The following is a 20,867-nucleotide window of genomic DNA, read 5'->3' as shown; positions in this document are numbered from 1 at the left end:
TGCCTTTTTCATGAAGATGTTCATGTTCTGTTCATTCTTTCATTTTAGATTTTTTTTCTTTCTTGATTTATTTAACGCACAGCAACACTTACAAGTTTTGCTTAATGATTTCTAAACATTCATTGGATTATATTTTTGCACAATATATACACATTTTCAATTTCAGGTCAAACGGACTCTCTCATTCTTGGAGTGAAAGGATTCCAGACACAAAGCATACAGACATCTGTGAAAATGGGCGACCTCGAAGTAACTCTTGGCAAGGTACAGGGTGGCATTCTGAACCCATCTGTCCACATGACCCAAATTCTATATTCTGTGGCTCCTGATTGTAAAGACTTGTTCTTTTCTGTGAGCTCTTTAGCTCTTCTCCCAGTAGAGAAAGGGCATTTATTATGAGTTCAGTTCTTTTTTTTCTTGGATGGGAAATGAGAGGATTTGATAGCACCAGTGCACTAGACACATTGGGAAGGTTGTACAGAGCTGTAAAGCCCTGTGCTCTGGGTGATGCTAGCTGTAAATGACACCCACTTGAAATACGATGTAATTAAACGTATGGTGGTTTTTTTTAAATTATTTATATTCAAATCTAGCTATAAACTATCTTTTTTCAGGTAATGTGGGAGGCAACAGAAAGAAAATCAGAGGCAAAAGATTTAGACCTCGGTCTAATTCCACTGAGTAAGTCTGCACCTCTCCTGGAAAAAGGCTATCATCCAAGGTCCTGTGCAGTTAGTGTGGAAAGCTAATTAACCAGCTCCTCAGAGAACTGTAAACCATGCCTCTGGCCGTGGTTTTGTCTTTTCAGTTCCTTTTTTGCCATTTTAAAATTAACCATGGCTTTTCTCTTTTACATAGGCATCTCCGCAACTGTGCCCAAAGCAATATTCACTGACAGCGTGGGGTCTGGCCCTCGCTGCAGGCTTTTTGCTCCAGTTCCCTGCCATTGTGGTGTCTTGGTTGCGTTTGAAGGGAATTTTGATAACATTCCTTTCTTCTCATCCCCTGGGGTCCAGCCATTTCAGAGGGGTCACCCTTCCTCTCCCCAATAGTCACACAGCCTAGAAGCATCGGGGGAAATTCCCACCGTCCTAGAGCATGATGCTGCTCACAGGGGGACACCGCCTCTCCCGGGCTTCCTGGCAGCACGCTAAGCATTCTCTCAGACTAATGGAATTCCTTTCCCTTTTAAATTTTTCCTCCCGGGACCTTTATAAGGGCATTTACCTAAACTTGCTCTTTAACGGAATCATTGTCACTAAATGCAACACTATCCATTTTGAAGGATAGCCACATTTTTTTTTTTTAGAGTGGGGATGGGATCTGAAGTTACATTTAAGTCATTTATAATGAGTTAAACACATTTTTGTGTTTGCTTGTTTCTCCACTGAATAAAGTACAAGCAAAACTAAGCTTCCCCAAACCCCATGGAATAAAACACCTGGCCCTGCTTCTGGATTTTGCCACCTGGTTTTAATTAACCATGTTTTTTTGATCCATTTTAAATTTTTTTTTTGTACTAATATCTCAGTTCAGTGCTAGTTCTTCCTCCCAGGATCTCTGTTGCTTCTTTATGACTTCAATATTTTAAAAAATCTGAATAGCAGGTATTGGTTAACTGCTTCTCAGAAACTTATGTTAGCTTTCCCATCGTATACCCTGCCTTTTTCAGTCCAGGACAATAACATTGCCCTGAAATTCGGACCTTCCTGCTGATGGTATTGTCTTGTAAGTGGCTTGTCGAAGTTTACTAGAGGATATTTTACCATAGAAACAATAGATAGGTTCAAGTGATACCATTGCATGGCCCAGAATGGCATCATAGAACTCCATCATAAATAACTAATCTGTTAGAGTTTATCTTATACATCCCCAAAGTGCTTGGATGCTTTAGGACTCATTGTGGATAAACTCTTCTTGGAATGTTGTTTGATTTATTTTGCATGAGGTCACCTGGTGAAGGGCTCCTTAACTTATCCCAGTGGCTCACAGAAGTATAGATGAAATTGCAAAATGTTCTTCAGAACTTCCTACTGTTTAGTTTTCTAACAGTATTTCATATAACAATGCTTTGAAAACTCAAGTGACTAAGAAAAAAAGATCCAACATTATATTAAAACTGTGAGTTTAGGACCCAAAGGATACTTGGTGTTGAGCAAGATTCATAACAGTGTTTTTTAGAGCGATCACTTATTTTTACAATTTTTTCTGTAAAATTCCCACTCGCATCATATGATAAATATTATGCTGCTAGCTTGCCCTTGAGAAATCTTGCCTGTGAGATAATTCAGTTATAACATTTAATAAGAGATCATAATGGAATTATCTTTATGAAGAAGAAATATAAAAGATTCCCTCAGAGTTTTCAGACTTTCCAGATTTGGGTTACATGTCTCATGTTACCTAAATGGAGCCAAGTCTGTGAAGCTGACCACACACCTTATTGTACAGGCACTATACTGTAAATATTTTTTTCTTAGAAGGAATACTAATACATAGCATATCAAGAATGATATTGACAAGTTTTTTTAATATTTTCCATATTTGTTAAATAATCCCATTTGCCTCTGATATAACAACATCATTTGTGTGACCGTATGAGGAGCAGAATGACCATGGAAAAACACATCTTTTTAATTTTTTTAGACTAAGAGGTATTACCAGATCTGTTATTTCAACATTCCTTTTAGTATCTCATCATCCCACAGGATGATGAAACATTGGGACAGGAATTAAAACATGCACCACAAATGCATACTCTGCTAATTAACAACACAAGATATCCTGGTTTAATGTATTGTTTCCCCCCCTGAAAGCTTTTGCATCTTCCTCACTGTTGTACGTGATGTTAAACCAGTTTTTGGCTTAGACTTTGTATTATATATTGTGTTTTTACAGGAGGGAGCCCCAAGCACCTGAGCCTGGGCACTCCCTCGCCCAGACAGTCCCATCCCAAGGCATAAGCCCAGGGGGCTCTGACAGCCCCCAGACAGGGAGTCTGGATCACAGGTCAGTCTCCACCTGCCCCTCCATTCTGGGCTGCCACGTAATCTCCCTCCAAGTCCCTTCCTTGGCTGAGAACAGGGTCATTTAATCTCTGACGGACCCCTGACGTCTGCTCAGAAGTGGTCCTGGTCCAGCCAGCACCAGCTAGTTTTCCTCTGCCTTTCTCTCCTGGAGAGCACACAGAGCTCTCCTCTCCTGTCTAATGCATTTTATTTTATTTTTTGCATGTTGCGCTACAAGCCAAGTCAAGCCACATAGGCAGGTTTATAGCAGTTTGATAAAACCCCATCACTCCAGCCACCACGACCTAGAGTATTAGGAAGCCCGCTGTGATGACACTTTCACAGCAGATCCCTGGGAAGAGCAACAATTGAGAGCTCTCTTCAGTGACCTCTAGTGAAGTGATCACACCCGTCTGAGATGCTCCCTGAGAAGAAAGAAAAGGTCCGTCAGGGGCAAGTCAAGCCATGTGGCTGCAGGTTTCATGGAATGGCCATGGCACCAGTCCTCTGAGCTTCTAAGATTGTCAGTGAGAGGGACACATGTCTCTTGGATGTGGCCACCTGCCTGTGGGTGACCCGGTTTGCTGTGTGGCTATGTGTCACCTAACAACTGCTGCATGGGCTTTCCCCACAGTTTTCCCCAGGCCCGAGCGTTCACGAGTCTTCATCTGTGGCTGCACTTGCTTTTTGATTATTTTCTTTTTGTTCGGAGTCTCAGTGGAAATCTTTATGCAAGTTTTAATGGCTATCTCTGTGAAAAGCACAAGTTGGCAATGATTGTGGCTAAAGGCAAAACTAGTGTGAGTTGTTCCAGAATCAAGGGACACTGTCTTAGCAAAAATGGTCTTAAAAGCATATAAAGTACCTGACCCTTCTCTAAGGAGGGAACTTCATGAACTATTTTATAGCATATATTGGGTATAGCTAAAAACAAAGGAAATGACTGTGGGGAAAAATAATCTGATTTGTTTATGTAACTATGACAATATAGTCTTGACTTAAATGTATTTGCATTTAAATACTTAAATGTATTTACAAACTAAAACTAAATATGGAGGAAAGAAGCAAACTGGACCCACAAATAGTATATTATATCATTTCCCCTGGTTTGTTTCCAAATAATCTTAAAAGTTTACAGAGCTTGATCTTCATTGCCTATAGTGTTTCTAGAAGTTACTTTTTAAAATGAGAAAACTCAGTAAAATCTCCAAATTCATCCAAGGCTGAATTTGTTGAATCTAGATTTATTTTAAGAGGGCAAATACTAAGGGAACATGCTTTTGCTTGCCCCCCCTCCTCCCCCCGCAAGTCCGCACCCCTCCCCCAGGGTAAAAATAAAAGGAAACTCTGAAAAGAAAACAAAACTTGCACTCCCAATTTTACTACCTTTAAGATTTTCCTTTGTGATTAATTCTGATGGAGACTTTGCCAGATCCGCCTGGGAAATGCTAACTTCGGCCATTATTATCTGCTGTCCATCACTCACACGGTGCTCACACACTCAGAAGGTAACCTATGAGGGCCGTTTTACAACGGAAAATGAACACTTTAGTCTGGAGTGCAAGCGGACGAGGAAGGACCGTGCCAGCTGCACCTCAATTACTAAACCCAGCCTCAAGGTCACGGAGGCCTGTTGGGACCACGATGAATGTGCGTTGGGGCTCCAGAATCCGAAGAGTGAGACCTTTCCCGCTCCTTCTAGAGCTGACTGGAGCACCTTTCTTGTTAAATTCCAGCTTGGGATCTGCTATCAGGAGAAAGAGGCCATTTAAAGTCTTCCCTTTCATATTGGCAAGAGAACGTGGCTCCTTTTCATTGTTTTTGGGTTGATGTGCCCAAACACCAGGTTGGAATGGCAGCCCTCAGGGTTCTCAGAAAGTGCCATTACCATTTGAAAACCAAGGAGCCCAATGAGAGGTGGCCTGGAAAATGCCCCTTTGGAGGTGGGTGAATGGGATTGCTCACAGCACTATAATTGAAAGAGCTTCTGAGTCACTTTGGGAAACCACTGGAGAGGCTCCCCTGAAATGTGAATCCGTTCTAGAATGCCGTGAGCCTCGTGGTAGCCGAGTTTCTGGTCATGTGATTGTACAGACTGCCTCATAACCACCCAACATCCATCCTGGTTTATTTGCCATAGTCACTTGCATTTGGAGGGTGAAGAACATCCTTGCTAAGCTTGTGCTGTGTGTTTTCAGATTTTTCTATCTTGTTCTGCTTTCTTTGTTCCTTCCATTGCTTTCTGCAGGTATTTAAGCCCATGGTTCAAAAGAGACTATAATGTAGCTAAGTGGGTAGAAGATGTGAATAAAAACACTGAAGGACCATACTTTAGGTATTTTATAAATTAATTTTATATCCTTTTCAAACTCTCCCAGCACATACAAATACTGTAGTGTGACTGGCTCTCCATCTTGTATCTCCCAATACAAGTTCCCAGAGGTGGAGAGGGTCCTTGTTTCTTTGCTGCCTTTTGATTGATCTCTGTTTTGGGCTTCATGAGCAAGTCTAGCTCTTTTCTGAATGTTTTGAATGAAGCCACTTGAAAGGGTTGCCACTTAGTGCATGTCCTTGTTACCATCTTGAGCTTTTTAGTAGCTTTCTGTTCCTTTTATGCTATGTAGTGTTCTATGGGCATGAAACATCCTTTCCACTAATAAAGAAGCACTATTAACCCGAGCAATTTAATTTCTAGAATCTACTTATTCCATAGTGCATTTTTCCTACTTACCACCTTAAGAGTGCATAGTGCATATGAAAACTCAAGGAAAAATACGAAAAGGAACTAAATGCAATTGGTGAAATTTTACTTTGAGTAAAAGCAATGATTAGCTGTAACTTGAAAATTATTGAGAGAATATTGGCCACATGAGAGTGTATGGAATGAGTTTAGGTTGTATTTGTTCAGTACAACCATTTGCTACCAGAGAAGGGCTGTGCTGACAAGTGCTTTACAGATTCTCAGCAAAGCTAAGGAATTTTTTTATTCCAATAAAAATGCCGTGTCTAACACTTCAGATAGAACAGGAAGCAGATCTGCAACATGCCCGTGATTCACAAACAAGCAGGTAGAGCATCTGTACATTTTAGAAACTAGCATATTTACTCAATTCACTGCAACTCAAAGAGAATTTCCAAGAGCTCTCAATGGCATTTTTTTACTCTTTATAATATCAGAGTGATTTCCTAAAGACAAATGTCCACTTTTACTTTGTGACAATTATATAAAGAAGAAAATATAAGCTGAACTGCTACCTCTGCTGAACACAACTTAACTATAAGCTTTTGATTATTTATTGCCATGACTTGGGTCAGCATTTAACAGATATCAAAATATATATGTGTATCTAACTCTCAGCACCCATGTAAGGTGGACTTTCTCTTCCTGTGTACCATTTAGTTTAGACATGTATAGTTTGAGAAAATGATTAGACCTGCCTGCATTTGAATTTGATCCATACATTCACATATGCCCCAAGGAAAGCATAATCCCTGCCTGCTCACAGAAATATATCCTGCTTTTATACCCCACCTTTCCCTCTTGCCCTGTCCCTCTGCTTATACCACTTTCCCACTGAACCTCATACACATACACTCACATTCAAACATCCCACCCTCACCTGTAGCTCCCAAGATGGCCAGCGTCAGGAAGACAGGTAAGATGGTTTGGAATGTTATTTGGAATCTTGGCTCACCTGCAGTCCCGTTTCTCCTCTCTGTCTTCCTCAGGCTTGTGGGCAGATTATAATTTGTATTAGTCATGGAACCAAAAGAGAACATCTTTGGTCCTATGTGGGCTAGGGCTGTTATGCCTAAGTGGACTTAGCATTTTGCAGCAACAATTTATGAAATGGTACCCCGGAAGAGTTGATTCACCTCCCCTGGGTGAGCTGAGTAGTGTATGTGGCTCCCAGAGAAGAGTTCACATTTCTTCCAATTGGCACCCAGGTCTGCCCAGAAGCTGCATGACTAAACTCAAGTTGGATGGGGAGTGGCTTTAGCACCCCCCCGGTTGCACGTGCAAAGCTGCAAGGGCAATTTTAGAGGATTCCTTTATCGCCTCTGGTAATAATGAGATGTGGGTTTCCACAGCGGATAGTCATATTAAGAAGTAATGTTTTTTGGTTTGTTAAGGGTAATCAATACAGAATTTCTGTGGAAGTGGTGAATTATTGAGATACCCCAGGGCTTTTCACACAAGGATTTTAACGCAACAGAAAGAATTTTATCCACTCTCCATCCAAGCCATGCCTCACATCGCAGGCCCCGAGTGCATCCGTGCCTTGGCTGACGCTCTTTGCCAACCCTATGCTTAAGCTCAGGTCTGCTTCATTGGCTGCCAGGTTATTCAGGATCACTTTTCCTGTCAAAACCATCAATGAGGGCAAAGGTCACTTTATTAATGACCCCTGTGTGGTGCGAGGTTTCTGGCATCGTTACCAAAATGCAATGGGGACTTAATGAATGCAGGAAACAGGTCCAAAATACATCCAGCTCTTTAACATAGTAATCACATCACCACAAAGAGCAAAGCAAATGCCGAAAGACGCTGAGTGATCAGAGTGCCTCAGCTGTGCTCCCTTCCCCAGTGCTCATGTGACTGGTTGCTCAGGTTGTCGTGGGCATACATTCCAGACTTTAGGAAGGAGTGGGTGGGTCAGGGCAAGAGAATGATCTCCGCACACCTAGACCCTGGAGGTAGTTCCGTGGGTGACAGGGCTTTACCAGCCCCTAGGAGGCATCCTTACTCTTGGGTATTAGCGGATGGATTACTCACTTCATCACCAGATTTTGAGTCCATTCCCATGACCTCATGGAAAATGCTGTAACTCTGAAAATGAACTTAATAACGGTCATGTATTGTGTGCCTTTATTTCTCGCAACATCAGGAGATGTAGGTATTCTTATTCCCTTTCTATGGATGGAGGAAACTAAGGCACAAAGAGTAACTCAAGGTAGCACAGCCAGTTTTAGAACCAGAATTGGCTCTGACTCCAAAATCGATTCCCTTTCCATTTCACTGTAATTACTTAAAAGTAACAGGGTGGGCATTGACTACGTACATCCTATCCTAGGATACTTGATAAACCCTTCAGGATTAGGCTACCATTAAATTTGCATGTGAACACAGCCAAGAGGTGGACCTGTGTCCCTTGTGTGTACCTGTGCTGGGGGGCAGAAGTGGACTGAGATTGGCCTTACAGGCATATCTCCTAAAGGCAAGCCCAGGAAATCTGCTGCAGCCCTAACACATACAACGCATCGTCAGCACACAGGCACCATTCCATTGTGTAATTCTAAATGGCACCCACTATGGTTATGATGGTTTTTAAAAATGCAGTGATGTTAATGGGTAGCATTTGCCCAAAGATTGCTTTGTCAGTGAATAAGCTGGGCCCATGCCTGGGTTCCAGTAAAAGCGATCGAAACCACCGGGCAAGTAGCCAGGGTCAAAAAAGAGCCTAGAGGTGGTTTGGAAGAAATGTCAAGTTTGTTTTTGTTTTCCCTAAACTGATTTACCCTGCCCTGTTCTCTACTCTTATTTTGACTCCTGCTCTGGGGCTCTCCATCCCCCTCACCCCAAGATAATCCCCTTTATGCTCTCACATTCCACCCAACCTCCAGGACCCCATGCCCCTCCCCTAAACAAAACCTACCTGCTTGGCTTCTCTCCCCTCAGGTTCCAAGTATCAGTTATCCTGTGTGTTCATGTGCAGTTTCTTTGGGGTTCTGGAGAATACCGCCTCTTTTGTTTTAAGTCATTATTGGCTTTGGTCATGGAAAGGTATTTGAGGGGAAGACTGGACTGTAGTCCTCATTGGAATGGCAATGTATGTGTACAAAGCTGGTCATTTCCACTCATGGCCCAGTGAATGGCTGGCATGACTTTGAAGCTATAAGCTAATGGCTCATGTTAAGGACGCATATACTGCAGCAAATTAAACTAGTCTTGCATGATCCCCTAAAGTAACTGAGATTTAGTTCTTTGTGTATCTGACTAGCTTTCTTGAACAGGGATATCTTCTCAGTGGTGATTAGGCTAAAACTCTGAATGGAGGTTAATGTCCCTTGTTTTAGAAAGTTGTATTAAATACAAAAGTTTGTCCTCATTCCACATATATTGAATCTGTTTACTAAAGTTCATAGTCCTGTTTTAAAAATCATTAGTTTCTGAGTTAGAAAATTATGTTGTAGTACATCACTTTAATAGTACTTTAGAGGATTTGAAGTACTAACATTCTTCGTTCTACCCACGTGCTCCACAGTGGAGAGCATTGACACAAGAGAAGTCAGTCGAAATAGTCTAAGTCACACTAAGGAGTGGTTCTGGACATTTCTCAAAAACAGAGGGAACATTAGGAATTCTAGATTAAAAGCAAACGGAATCACTCTTGATTCTTAAAATTGAGTGAGAACGTTCAGGGTTTGTAGGAAAAAAAATATTTTAAAACAGTAGCTTGCATTCAGTGTTCATAAAACAGAAACTGATTTGAAAACCATGACAGAACCAGAGCAAAGGATAATGTATGGATGGGAACTAAAATTTAAACTGAGGAAGGAAGAAAGACATCTTTATGCCATTGGATACAGTATAGGCTGCAGATCTTCTCCTAGGCAGTATTATACCAGCCCCCCCCCACCCCCACCCCATGTACCCTGGTGGAGTGAGTCACTCACAGGAAGCTGATGAGGTGCATTCTTCAGAAATCAGTACTTGAGCTCTAATGTGACAGTGTAAGCAATTCAGTTGTGTAGGTCATTACCACTTTGCACCAGGAGCTGAGGAGTCATGGATGTGTAGTGGTGACACTTATGAATGGATAGCTACTGCTAAATCATCACATCTATCTTCCACTGATAGGTTATGAGGTGACACTTTTCACGCTTAGCTGGGGTTTTTTTGTTTTGTTTTATTAACTTTAAAGACAAGATGGCAAATATGGGCTCTTCCAGTGTGCTCTGTTTAGTCACAAATATTAACCACCACACGTGCACAATCAACAAGAACAGCATAATATGCCAAGAGCTTATACATATCTTTCATTTGGAGCATCTCCATGATGGAGAGAACACATGTTATCCAAATAGGAAGGGGTCTTGTCATTGTGTTATTTTTTAGTTTTTAGTAAAATTCCAATCACACTATAGCCACCTTATTGACACACCAAGTGTACCTACATGAGTTAGCAAGATCCACGTGTATGGCCTAGAATCCTCCCCTGCAGACATGCTGATTGGAGGGACTAATCAGACCATTTTTGTATGTTTTCATCAGACTCTTTGTTTGGCTGGAACTCTGCACTCCTTACTGCTTGCATGTTTACTAATTTATTATTAAAATCACTGTATTTGCCTTTGTTCTTTCACAACTAACACATTGGCCTCTGAATGCATGAGTTTTGTGTAAACTGGTGTGTGACTTAGCAACTAATAAATGTAGCATTTGTATTGTATTTGGGGGCCTTAAAAATAGAATTGGAATAACTGTGCTAAAATATATATATTTTTTAATTTATGTGGTAAAAATAAGGCAGACTATTGAGATGTTGTATACTTAATTCACCATTATGAGCTCTTAGAATAATTTTATCCCTTCTCCATTTTAGCTTTTTATTCCATAGGACACTCCATTCTTGGCTTTCTAGTTGAAAGTATGATTCTGTGTACTAACATCTAAACAGTCCATTGCAGTTATAGGTTAGGAAGATAAAATGCCAGCATTCCAGTGTTGTGAATGACATTGTCTCCCAATAGCTAACCCTCTGCAGTAGTGGCCTATGAAAGTAGAAGTCAGAGGGTTTGTTCTGAACCCACTTTTCAGATATTTGAAAAAGATATTAGGCCATCACATAATATTTATTTCATGTGTTCTCAAACGTCTCAGGACTTTATCTCCTGCCAAGTCTCCATCTTCATCAACTGGGTCTATTGCCTCCAGCAGAAAATACCCCTACCCAATGCCTCCACTTCCCGACGAGGAGAAGAAAGTGAACCGACAAAGTGCCAGGGTATGTGAAAACTTCCTCCATACGCTAATGTCAACGGTCATGACCGTTTATGAGTTCATCTGTTCAAAGAGAGAGCTCTTTTTTCTTCTTTGTTCATAAGCAAAAGCAAAAAATTAAGTTTGAAAAATATAGGATTCTTGGGGCATTGAGGCTTAGATTTATATTTGCAAATTATTTTAATCACTGCATTGATAGATTCTAGAAATATTTGGTGTATATTAATGATTTATTGCTATATATTTACATCTCATTATTCAGTGTAGCTAATATATTACAACCTGCCAGAGAGCCCAGTTTGCTTACTCAGGCCTTTTTCTGGCTAATAACACCCAATAGGATTTTAGAAGCAGTAAATCAGATCAATGTCTTGGAGATGGGGGTGGAATTTGGCAACAAAGAAAGGGGACTTCAAAATTTGTAATATTTAGAGTAGACAATAGGTATGGTGAAATTTAGCAACCTTTTATATTTTAAAAAGCCAGATTTAGCCCTACCTGGTTTGGTTTAGTGGATAGAGCATCAGCCCACAGACTGAAGTATCATAGGTTCAATTCTGGTCAAGGGCATGTGCCTGGGTTGCAGGCCCAATTCCTGGCCCTGGTCAGGGTATGTGTGGGAGGCAACCAATCAATGTGTCTCTCTTACATTGATGTTTCTCTCTCTTTGTCTCTCCCTCTCCCTTTCACTTTCTCTAAAAATCAATGGAGAAATATCCTTGTATGAGGATTAACAACAACAAAAAGCCAGACTTAAAAATATTCATTGAGTTGATTATTTTTATAAATATAAGGTTCACCAGATATTTCATTTAAATACTAAGTCCTCTTTTACATCTTAATCATGATTCTAATCAGTCTTACAGATTAGATCCATTGTTCCCAAAACAGATCCATTATGTGAAAAGTGAGATACAGTGGAGTTTAGAGAGGCAGACCAGCCCTTCAAGGCTTAAGTGACAAATATAATTGAAGAATAATTACCTTAATTGATGTCCTGGCTCTGTTGTGGTCAGTTACATTGTAATGTTGATCTTCTCAGAGATAATTTTGCAAAAAAAGTAAAATAAAATAAATTTTTAAAAGCCTGGCAGATTTATCTGCTAATGTGTCCTGGGTTCCTAGGCTCTTTGGTTTTGAAAGATATTTCAGAGCTTCTTTGATCCTGAACTGAAATTATGGAGTTCAAGATAAATGTGGATCATTCAAATTTTAACTCCCTCAACTCAAAGTCAGTAAGAAAACACATTATAAGCTGATTACTAAATAAAAAAGACTTTAAAAACAATCAATGGTGCTTTGTTAATTATATAAAAATTATCTTTATATGTTAATATGGAAAATGATAAAAGATGAAAAGGAAGAAGATAACTCAGATATACCTGGCCGGCATGGCTCAGTGGTTGAGCGTCAACCTATGAACCAGGAGGTCACAGTTCCATTCCTGGTCAGGGCACATGCCTGGGAATCGTGATTCTTTCTCAGCATTCATGTGTCTATCTCTCTCTCTCCTCTCCCTCTCCCTTCCTCTCTGAAATCAATAAAAATATATCTTTTAAAAATATATAACTCAGATTCCCAGTATTCAACTTTCAGGCCTTAAAAAAGGGGCTTGTTAATAAGCATCCAGCTTTTCATGATATGTGTATGTGGTTATGAAATCTAAGGCGATCTCGCTCCTTCCCTCACCGGGGAATTGCCGAAGTATCTCTCCCCAATAAATTGTCTTCATTGCTGCTTTTGCTAGAAAGTTGGGGTGTCATGCCAGGGTGCAGGGTTTTAGAAGCTTTCCCGCAGGAGAATTCCTGAGAATGACCAATCCCCAGAAGACATGGCTGACCATGGCCCCTTCCTGGGCAGCATGGGGAGCAGTAAAGACTGTAGCCTCTGGAACAGTTTTGTGAAAGGCCTGGCTGGTTCTGTCCACTGTGGCCCATCCACATGAGCGCATAACAGGTTCCTGCAGAATAGGCAGCCCCTGTCTTCAGGCTGTTTTTGTGGACTGTGGCGAATCAAACCAGCAGATCCAGTTTTTTTTAAATACTCATCCGAGGATATGTTTTTATTGATATTTTTAGAGAGAGAAAGAAAGAGAGAGAACAGTGAGAGAAGAGAAAAACTTTGATCAGTTGCCTCCCAAACTGTCAGGGCCAGCCTGACAAGGTTGAGCCGGGCTGAGGCAGGGAGGTGGGAATTGAGAAAAGAAAGAAAGACAGGAAAGCGGGATCGGGAGGACTACAGCTCTCGAGGAACTGACGCAACTTTATTAGCCACACAATCCTATTTATACACAACACACTGAATAGGAGGTCTGTCAAGAGGAATGTATTCTTTGTTTCTCTTAATCTCTAAGGGAGAGACACAGCAGAAGGACAAGTTCTCAGTACAGCATATCTCAGTAAATAGTTACAGAGTTCTTGGTAAGCCATGAAAGGCTGTTCTCATTCCACTGATAACCGCCATCCAAACAAGTCTGGGAAAACTGTGTGGGTAAGGGTCCCAGCCTTGCTAGCCCCTTCAGGTGCAAGGACCTTGCCAGCTTACATCTGGCCCCCAACAATCTTTCTATCAGCAGCCCCTCTGTTACAGTGATACAGACATGGCCAAGGACATGCACTGTCCTAAAAGTGATGGCGTGGCAATTTTTAGCTTCTTTGTCCGGACAGGGGTCATTGTGGCCTTCAGGTTTTCCCAGTGTCTTTCTTTGTTCTTCTTTCGGCAAGCTGTCACTTATTTTTTATTTATTTATTTTTAAAAATATACTTTTTATTGATTTTAGAGAGGAAGGGAGAGGGAGAGAGAGATAGAAACATTAATGATGAGAGAGAATCACCAATTGGCTGCCTTCTACATGTCTCACACTGGGGATCGAGCCTGCAACCTGGGCATGTGTCCTGACACGGAATCGAACCGTGACCTCCTAGTTCATAGGTCTACACTCAGTCACTGAGCCAAGTGTGCTGGGCTGTCACTTATTTTTTAATCTTCCTAACCATCTGTGAGGAAACTGGACTCACTGAAGCCTGAACTCTTTATTACTCCATGCCATCCTGTGAGCATCAACCCAGATCTTCCTTCCCTCAAACTCCTGCAAGCCATTCATGGTCACTTGTCTTCACCAACATGGATTATCCCCCCACAATGATCCTCACAGTTAGAGATTTGGTTTACAAAGTGTGAGGAGATGGCTGTCTTTTTAAGTGAGAAGGACATCTAAAGGTGACCTGAGGTCGATAACACTGGTGGGTGTACCACAGTTCTGTGGGGTCGCCAGCCTGGGCATCAGCATAAGAATCCATGAAGATTCAAGAGAACATATCAAGGGAACCTATATAGAAATATCCATTTAGTTCTTTAGTTATTTCTTTGTTTTCATTCCCAGAAACTCATTAGTTGTATGCCCCAGACTTCCAGTAAAAGTGGAAATTGGATGCAACCTAAGTCACCCTTAGGCTTTCTTTGTTCATGTTTATAATAATTATACCCAAATCATATTGTCTGGAAACATAATTTATCAGCTAGATATTTTTTTAAAAAATTGGCCTTCCTTCTCTGGTGAACTGAGTTACATTCATATTTAATCATGCCAAAGTTGCTTCCAGTCCATTAAGGCAATTACTGAACATCATGGAAATTAGATATGAACAGGGCCAATATAAAGAGCTGGTGGCAGAGGCAAGGAGAGGGAAGAGGTGAGGAATTAAGGCTTTGATGTCCTGCCCTGGATGCTTCATTGTACTCTGACATGTCAGCTCCCAGGAGAAGACACTGTTCTAGGCGGTAGAGATGGAATTGGAGGGTGTATAACCTGGTCATAGGCCCAGGGCAGTGATTTTGAAGTGGGTGGTGGTGGAATCATACTTCCCTGAGGTCAGTACTCAGTGTTGGCTGTACATGGGATTGTCTGAGGCCTGACTCCCACTTAGAGAGACTGGTTTGGTGCATTGTCCAGGAAGTGGGATTTTTAAAATGTCCCCAGACCACTGAGCTGTGCTGGTGGACTGAGAACCACTGCTCCACCTGGCTATTTCAGAATCTCAGGGAAAGAAGCGGGTAGTTTAAAGAAATAACATTTTAAAGTATTTCATTTGAGACAATCTTTAATGTATTCAAAACTTTGAGTTACATAAATGAGGATGAGAGGAGTCATTTTGTATTAAAAGATGACAGTTGTTAAAAAGGTTGAGATATAGGTTTAGAGGTAAGAGAAAGTGCTAAAAATTAGTGTTTATTTTATCCATTTATTAGACTTCTTAAATTACACATTAGCGTGTGTGTCCACAATCACATAAGTATGGGTGGAGTCACCAAATCCTTCTCATCTTCATAGCTCAGAATACGTCTGTTTCCTGCCCTCACAGTGTGCAATTTGCTTTTCTCTGTTGTGCAGCTCTGGGAGACATCCATTTAAGATCAACTGTTTACATGTGACACATCGAAACTGTTTACTTCAACTTTTATAGACACCCAGCCTCACGGAATCACTGCAAATCTATCTGCTCTCCAGACGATACGAACCCCCTGGAGATGCCTGATGGAGAAGCCGAGTCTCACGTCCGGAGACCGTTTTCTTTTCGTCACTGGCTTAGGATTTAACTGAACCTTGAGAAGAACTACTGAAATGTTACACTATAACATGGAACAGTAAAGGTCCTGGTATATTAATGGACAATCCGCATGGCAGATATATGTAGAAGTATCGCTAAAACTAACTCACACGACTCAAATGTAGCAAGTTTTCTAAGGGACAATAGTGGATTCAGAACTTGGTGTTCTGAGGCCCATCCTTGCTGTGTAGACAGTGATGCTGTGTGCATGATGCTTCGGTTTATTGTTTTCCACATTTAAGGAAACAACATCCCATAATAGACACTAGCATGCAGGGCTAAGGCATATAGGATTTTTCTGCAGGACTTTAACGCTTTGAGAGGCCAATATCCCATATGCTAACTTTAAACATGTATTTTTAGGTTTTTTGTGTTTTTTGTTTTTTTTTACTTTTCATATTTATATCAGCATATGAGGACAAGTGTACATATGTCAACATTTTTAAAATTAAAAAAAAAGCAGCTGTTCCACACAGTGTATTTTGCCAAATGCCTCAAAACAATCAGTCACAGTCACATCATTGTTATCCATCAGATGATCTCTAAAGAGTAGAAGCAGGTGATGTTGTAAATATAGTAGTAGTCAGTGCTGTAAATGTGTCTCCATAATTGGTATTTGTCCAAAACATGTCACATCCCTTTAAACTGTGCATAGTCTGGAAGCAGTTTTATTGGGTCTTTAGTTGACCAGGAGGACACACGCCCAGCAAAACTCATGGCCTCCACTGTTTGCAGGGGCACCATCCAGAAGGGCTGCTGTCCTGCCTGCAGGCCCTCTATGCCGTGGCTGCTCCCCGGGGGTCCTCCAACCTGCTCACTGTTCTCCTGGGGGCTACAGTGGCTGCCTCCAGGAGAACATACTTCAGTGCAGGAGCACATCTGCTGGTTTCCCTCTGGAGGCCTGTGAGCTTCACAGAAGTACATCCTGCTGAGACTTAGCAAGTGCATCAAAGATGCCTGAGACAACAGGCTGCTGCTGCATTGGTGGTTCCCAACTTGTGAATACTCCAACCCAGTGATTTTCAACCTTTTTAATCTCATGGCACCCATAAACTAATTACTAAAATTATGCTGCACACCAAAAACTGTATTTCTTGCCGATCTGGCAAAAAAAAATAGATATAATTTTGATTCATTGACACTGGATGGCTATTGTTGTGTTGACTGTTGTCTATTTTTTTTTAATTTGACAATCTAAGAGAAAAGTGGTCAGTGCCCCTGACTAAATAGTCAGGTATTGCATATTTTAAAAATTCTTGAGGCACACCAGTTGAAAATTGCTACTCTAACCCCTTGTGGCCTGAAGTTTTGTTCTTTATCAAAATTTTGCAGCCACCTTTCTCTGTGAAATGAATAATTTGTTTTGCTAAAAAAGAAACTTTCACACTGCGTACTAAGGACATTCATCATCAGTGGGATGTGGGAGTCCCAACAGGTCATTCTGCACTGACTTGGAAGCGAGAGGCTGGGAGGTTCTACCAGTTGGGCTGGGAAGCCTCACCTTTTAACAAAGGGTTAAAAGAAACCTAAAGCCACAAGTGTGCGGTAACTGTGCCGTTACCCAAACAGCTGGCCAGGGAGAGAACCTGATGTTTTGAACTCTGTGTTTTTTTAATCCATGGAAAAGTGAGAAATCTGTTGAAGGCCCTTCTTTACAAGCAGAATTTGATGAGGTCACCAGGCAACTCTGTCATTCTAAAGAAACGTCCCAAGGACACTTCCCTCTCAAGCTCAGAAACTGATGGGATCAACCACATCCTCTGTGGTGAAGAGTACTTCTGAGTTCCTTCATGTTCTCTCCTTTTACTTGAGAGGAATGGAATCTGCAGACAAGATTACAGAAATATCTTCAGAAGTTGATCTCTCCCAGGAGGGTTCACGGACAAAATCCATGTCTTTTCCATGGGTGGTCATCTGGGATCCCCAAACGGAAGGGCCGAGTTAGAAGGCGGTGTGTTTTTCTGTGTATTTATGTCTCCGAATGGACCTCTTTTCTGGAAGTCTTTGAAAATATTTGAAAAATCAATTTAATTATCCAAAACGATAAAGTTTAAACAGCGTTTTTCATGACAGGAAGGGATGTAACTGTCAAGACTACAAAAAACAACAACGATCCATCAGACTAAAGGTTGGGTGAGTGTTGGGTGACCTTGCCACCTAGCGCAAACCAAGGGCAGGAGGGCAGATAGATTTAAAGATACAGCAAATAAAGTGGCTTTTGACCCAGATCACTTTAATGTGCACTGAATGTTTTCTGGTATTGAGTGTAAAAAATGCTAATGAATAAGGTTTATTTTGACTATAAAAGAGTTTATAGATTTGAATGTTAGGTACCTTGTGTATATATGCTCCCTAGTTGCAGTTACATAGGCCCTAATTTGAAAGAATCAAAAATAGATAACTGTGTAATCAACAGATCTCCCCTACCCATCTCTTTCCTGACCTTCTCAATTATTTTTTACATGAAAATGATTATTTCAAGTGAAACTTGTTATGATGTGCCTTTGGGGCAACGTGGTTGCTCTAGAGCAGGGGTGAGGAACCTTTTTTCTGCCAAGGGTCATTTGGATATTTATAACATTATTCGCGGGTCATACAAAATTATCAAGTTAAAAATTAGCCTGCTATATTTGGTCAAACATTTAATTAACTCACTCCTAATGCCTTGGCAGGGCCAGGCCAAATGATTTCTCGGGCCTTATCAGGCCCGGGCTGGACATTCCCCATCCCTGCTCTAGAGGTATATATGTAGTTTATCATCATCCTTGGTCATACCCTTCATATGGAACTGAATGAAAGTGTTTTGTTTTATTTGCAGAGAGAATATGATTTTATAGTAGTTTTAATGTTGTCTTCTATGTATCTACTCTATCTAAGAATGTTTAAACATCCTTACAGCCATTTGCAAGATTCTTTGGCAAGTTTGTAATCTCAGTGGGTAATTTCAAGAAGTACCTATATGTGTACTCATAGTTGGTGTTCTAGAGGTATTAAATCTAAATACCTATGGCTTTTCATCCACAGAGGCAGGGAGAATGGACCCATGACACTAAACACAAGCACAGCGTTATTTTTTTAATTATCTATTTTGGAGGCCTGTGAGGCCACATAGCCCTCTGTATTGTGTAACTAATATCTGTATCTCCCTCCCCCAGTCCACTGTAGGGCCTGCCTGTTATGCTAAGCAGAGAAGAGCAGTTATCTGGCCTGTGTGTTCCATTGTATGCCTTTTTCCTCTTCCCAAAGTGTTCTGTGCATAGGTAAGACTTCAGATTAACAACCCTGCGGCCTGAGATGTTCCATTTAATCCATAATCAGTACAGTGTAGTAGGATTTAAAGAAACATTTAAAGCTCTCCACTGAGTGTCGGCAAGGGAGGTGTGGGGTCACAGGCAGCCCTGAAGGAACCGCCGGCTCAGACTAACGGGTCTCTGTGTCCAGCCACTCTCCTTAGACGGGAAGTGCATCCTCCCTGGCCTCTTCCAGCTAGAGTGTGGCCCCCCAGGTTCATAGTCTGTGAAAGGAATAAACTCAAACAGTGCCGCCTAATGCAGGCTTTCCATTTGCTATAACTGCTGTATTTTTTTTTTTTTTACAAAACCCCAGTGTTATCCCTTAAAAAAAAAAAAAGTTGACTAATAAAGTAAATGGAAGGTTAAAATGCAAACCATATTTTGATACAAGTGCTATTAAGTGATAATACAGTTCCTCTCTCACTTTTCCCTTGCTTAAAAAAAAGTGTTTAATATTGTGTTTATATATAAGGTCAGACCAGCATAGATTTATGAATATAAGATTGATAAACTTTCTAAAAGAAGTTTCTAAAAGATAGAATTAAATAATTTGCTCACTTCCAGAGAAGGAACTTATTCTCTCTCTTTTTTCTCTCCTCTCTCTCTCTCTCTCTCTCTCTCTCTCTCTCTCTCTCTCATTGATTCCCTTGTAGATTTGCATCACTTAATTATGCCCATGGCCCCAGATCTCTTGGGGCTACTTTACTTCTTATCTTTTTAGATGTTGCTCTTTGCTTTGTTACCTATAGTTATCTATGGCCCAGAGGAAATAACGGCATTTCAGCGTTTCAAAATCAAGTCTGTTCATTTATTTATTTCATCCATTCTTCTTCTTTTTTTGTTGCTGTCATGTAGTTCTGTTTTAACATATATTTAGCACTTTAAATATTTCCTTGTTATTAACCATAATAATAAATTCTAACTGAAAGAGAAGATGATTTTTTCCCCACTTCATTTTGCTTGAAGGAAAGGGGAGCTTTTGGGAGCATATGGCGTAGCGTGCAGAGGATATGGAGAACAGTGCTGCAGTGAGTGAGGGGCTGCAGGAGTGAAGGGAGGGAGGACGGCTGCTGCCACAGCCTGATGAGGACCCCACTGCCGCCTGCTGCCTGGACGCGCTGTGGGCAGCACATTTCAATGCCAGCCTACAGGTTGGTAAGTTGGCATGGATTTTCCATGAAACCCTTCTATGTTTTCCTCTAAATCTGTCACCCACATGCTGCTTTTTTTTTTCTTAAATGGAGTCAAGATGAATCCCACATTCTCAGTCTACTAACTTAAAATATATAAGCAGCACACATTCCTAGAGAATCTGGCTTAATTTGGAGCTCAGGTCCCGCTGCCCCCGAGATATTTTCTGACTTGATAAGACTGCTCTGAATTGGATGCAACTTTCCTCCCTCATGGGGAGAGTGAAGGACTTTTCAGAAATAGCTTCCCTGTGTATTGGAGTGCGAGGTGGCCAGCCTGCCCATCCTGGGGGGGGGGGGGGGGGGGGATGTGTGTGTGTGTGTGTGTGTGTGTGTTGGGGGAGCAGCCACACCTGCTGGGAGCCGTGGGCGCATGCTCATAGCATATGCTCTGCGGGCAGGTGCTTTTAATCGCCAGAGGAGCTTTCCCAGCACACCTGCAGCAGCAGAGCGAACAGAGACCAGCGGGACCTCAGACAGCAGGGCGTACTATTTCTGTTCACACTTATTCATTGCTTTGTCAGAGTCCCCAGAATGGAGCATCTTCTGATTCGGTTTATAAGTAGAAAACACATTAAAACAAAACAAAAACCTGCCTAGTATTTGGGTCCTTTATATCCAGAGCCCGACAGACAGTAAGCATCCTCGCTGTGGGGTTTGAGAAATGCTCCCAGACCCTCCTACTTCCGAAGTCGCTCCCCTCCCAGTAGCTGTCAGCCCTTTTCTCCTGACTAGGAACTTGCACTGTCACGGAGGTAAGTCCC

The 20,867-nt window shown here is 41.4% G+C and overlaps 1 protein-coding gene across 13 annotated transcripts in view; it reads left to right on the top strand.

The window, feature by feature from the left end:
* The window catches only part of ADAM22 (ADAM metallopeptidase domain 22), a 177,700-nt gene extending 160,905 nt beyond the window's left edge, over positions 1-16,795 (top strand). For 3 of the 13 annotated variants that reach the window (XM_014547621.1, XM_014547617.1, XM_014547615.1), the window contains 7 exons: positions 167-264; positions 615-681; positions 2,899-3,009; positions 5,257-5,343; positions 6,635-6,664; positions 10,894-11,017; positions 15,404-16,795. In XM_014547621.1, coding sequence (XP_014403107.1) covers positions 167-264; positions 615-681; positions 2,899-3,009; positions 5,257-5,343; positions 6,635-6,664; positions 10,894-11,017; positions 15,404-15,424 — 538 coding nt within the window. In that variant the 3' untranslated portion in view covers positions 15,425-16,795. The other 10 variants (XM_005876132.2, XM_014547623.1, XM_014547619.1 and 7 more) reach the window with 9 other exon arrangements.
* Positions 16,796-20,867: the final 4,072 nt, after the last annotated feature.

This window comes from Myotis brandtii, unplaced genomic scaffold, assembly GCF_000412655.1.
Source record: "Myotis brandtii unplaced genomic scaffold, ASM41265v1 scaffold48, whole genome shotgun sequence".
Lineage (NCBI taxonomy): Eukaryota > Metazoa > Chordata > Mammalia > Chiroptera > Vespertilionidae > Myotis > Myotis brandtii.
The sequence above is the reverse complement of the archived record's forward strand: the minus strand, read 5'-3'. Positions and strand labels throughout refer to the sequence as shown.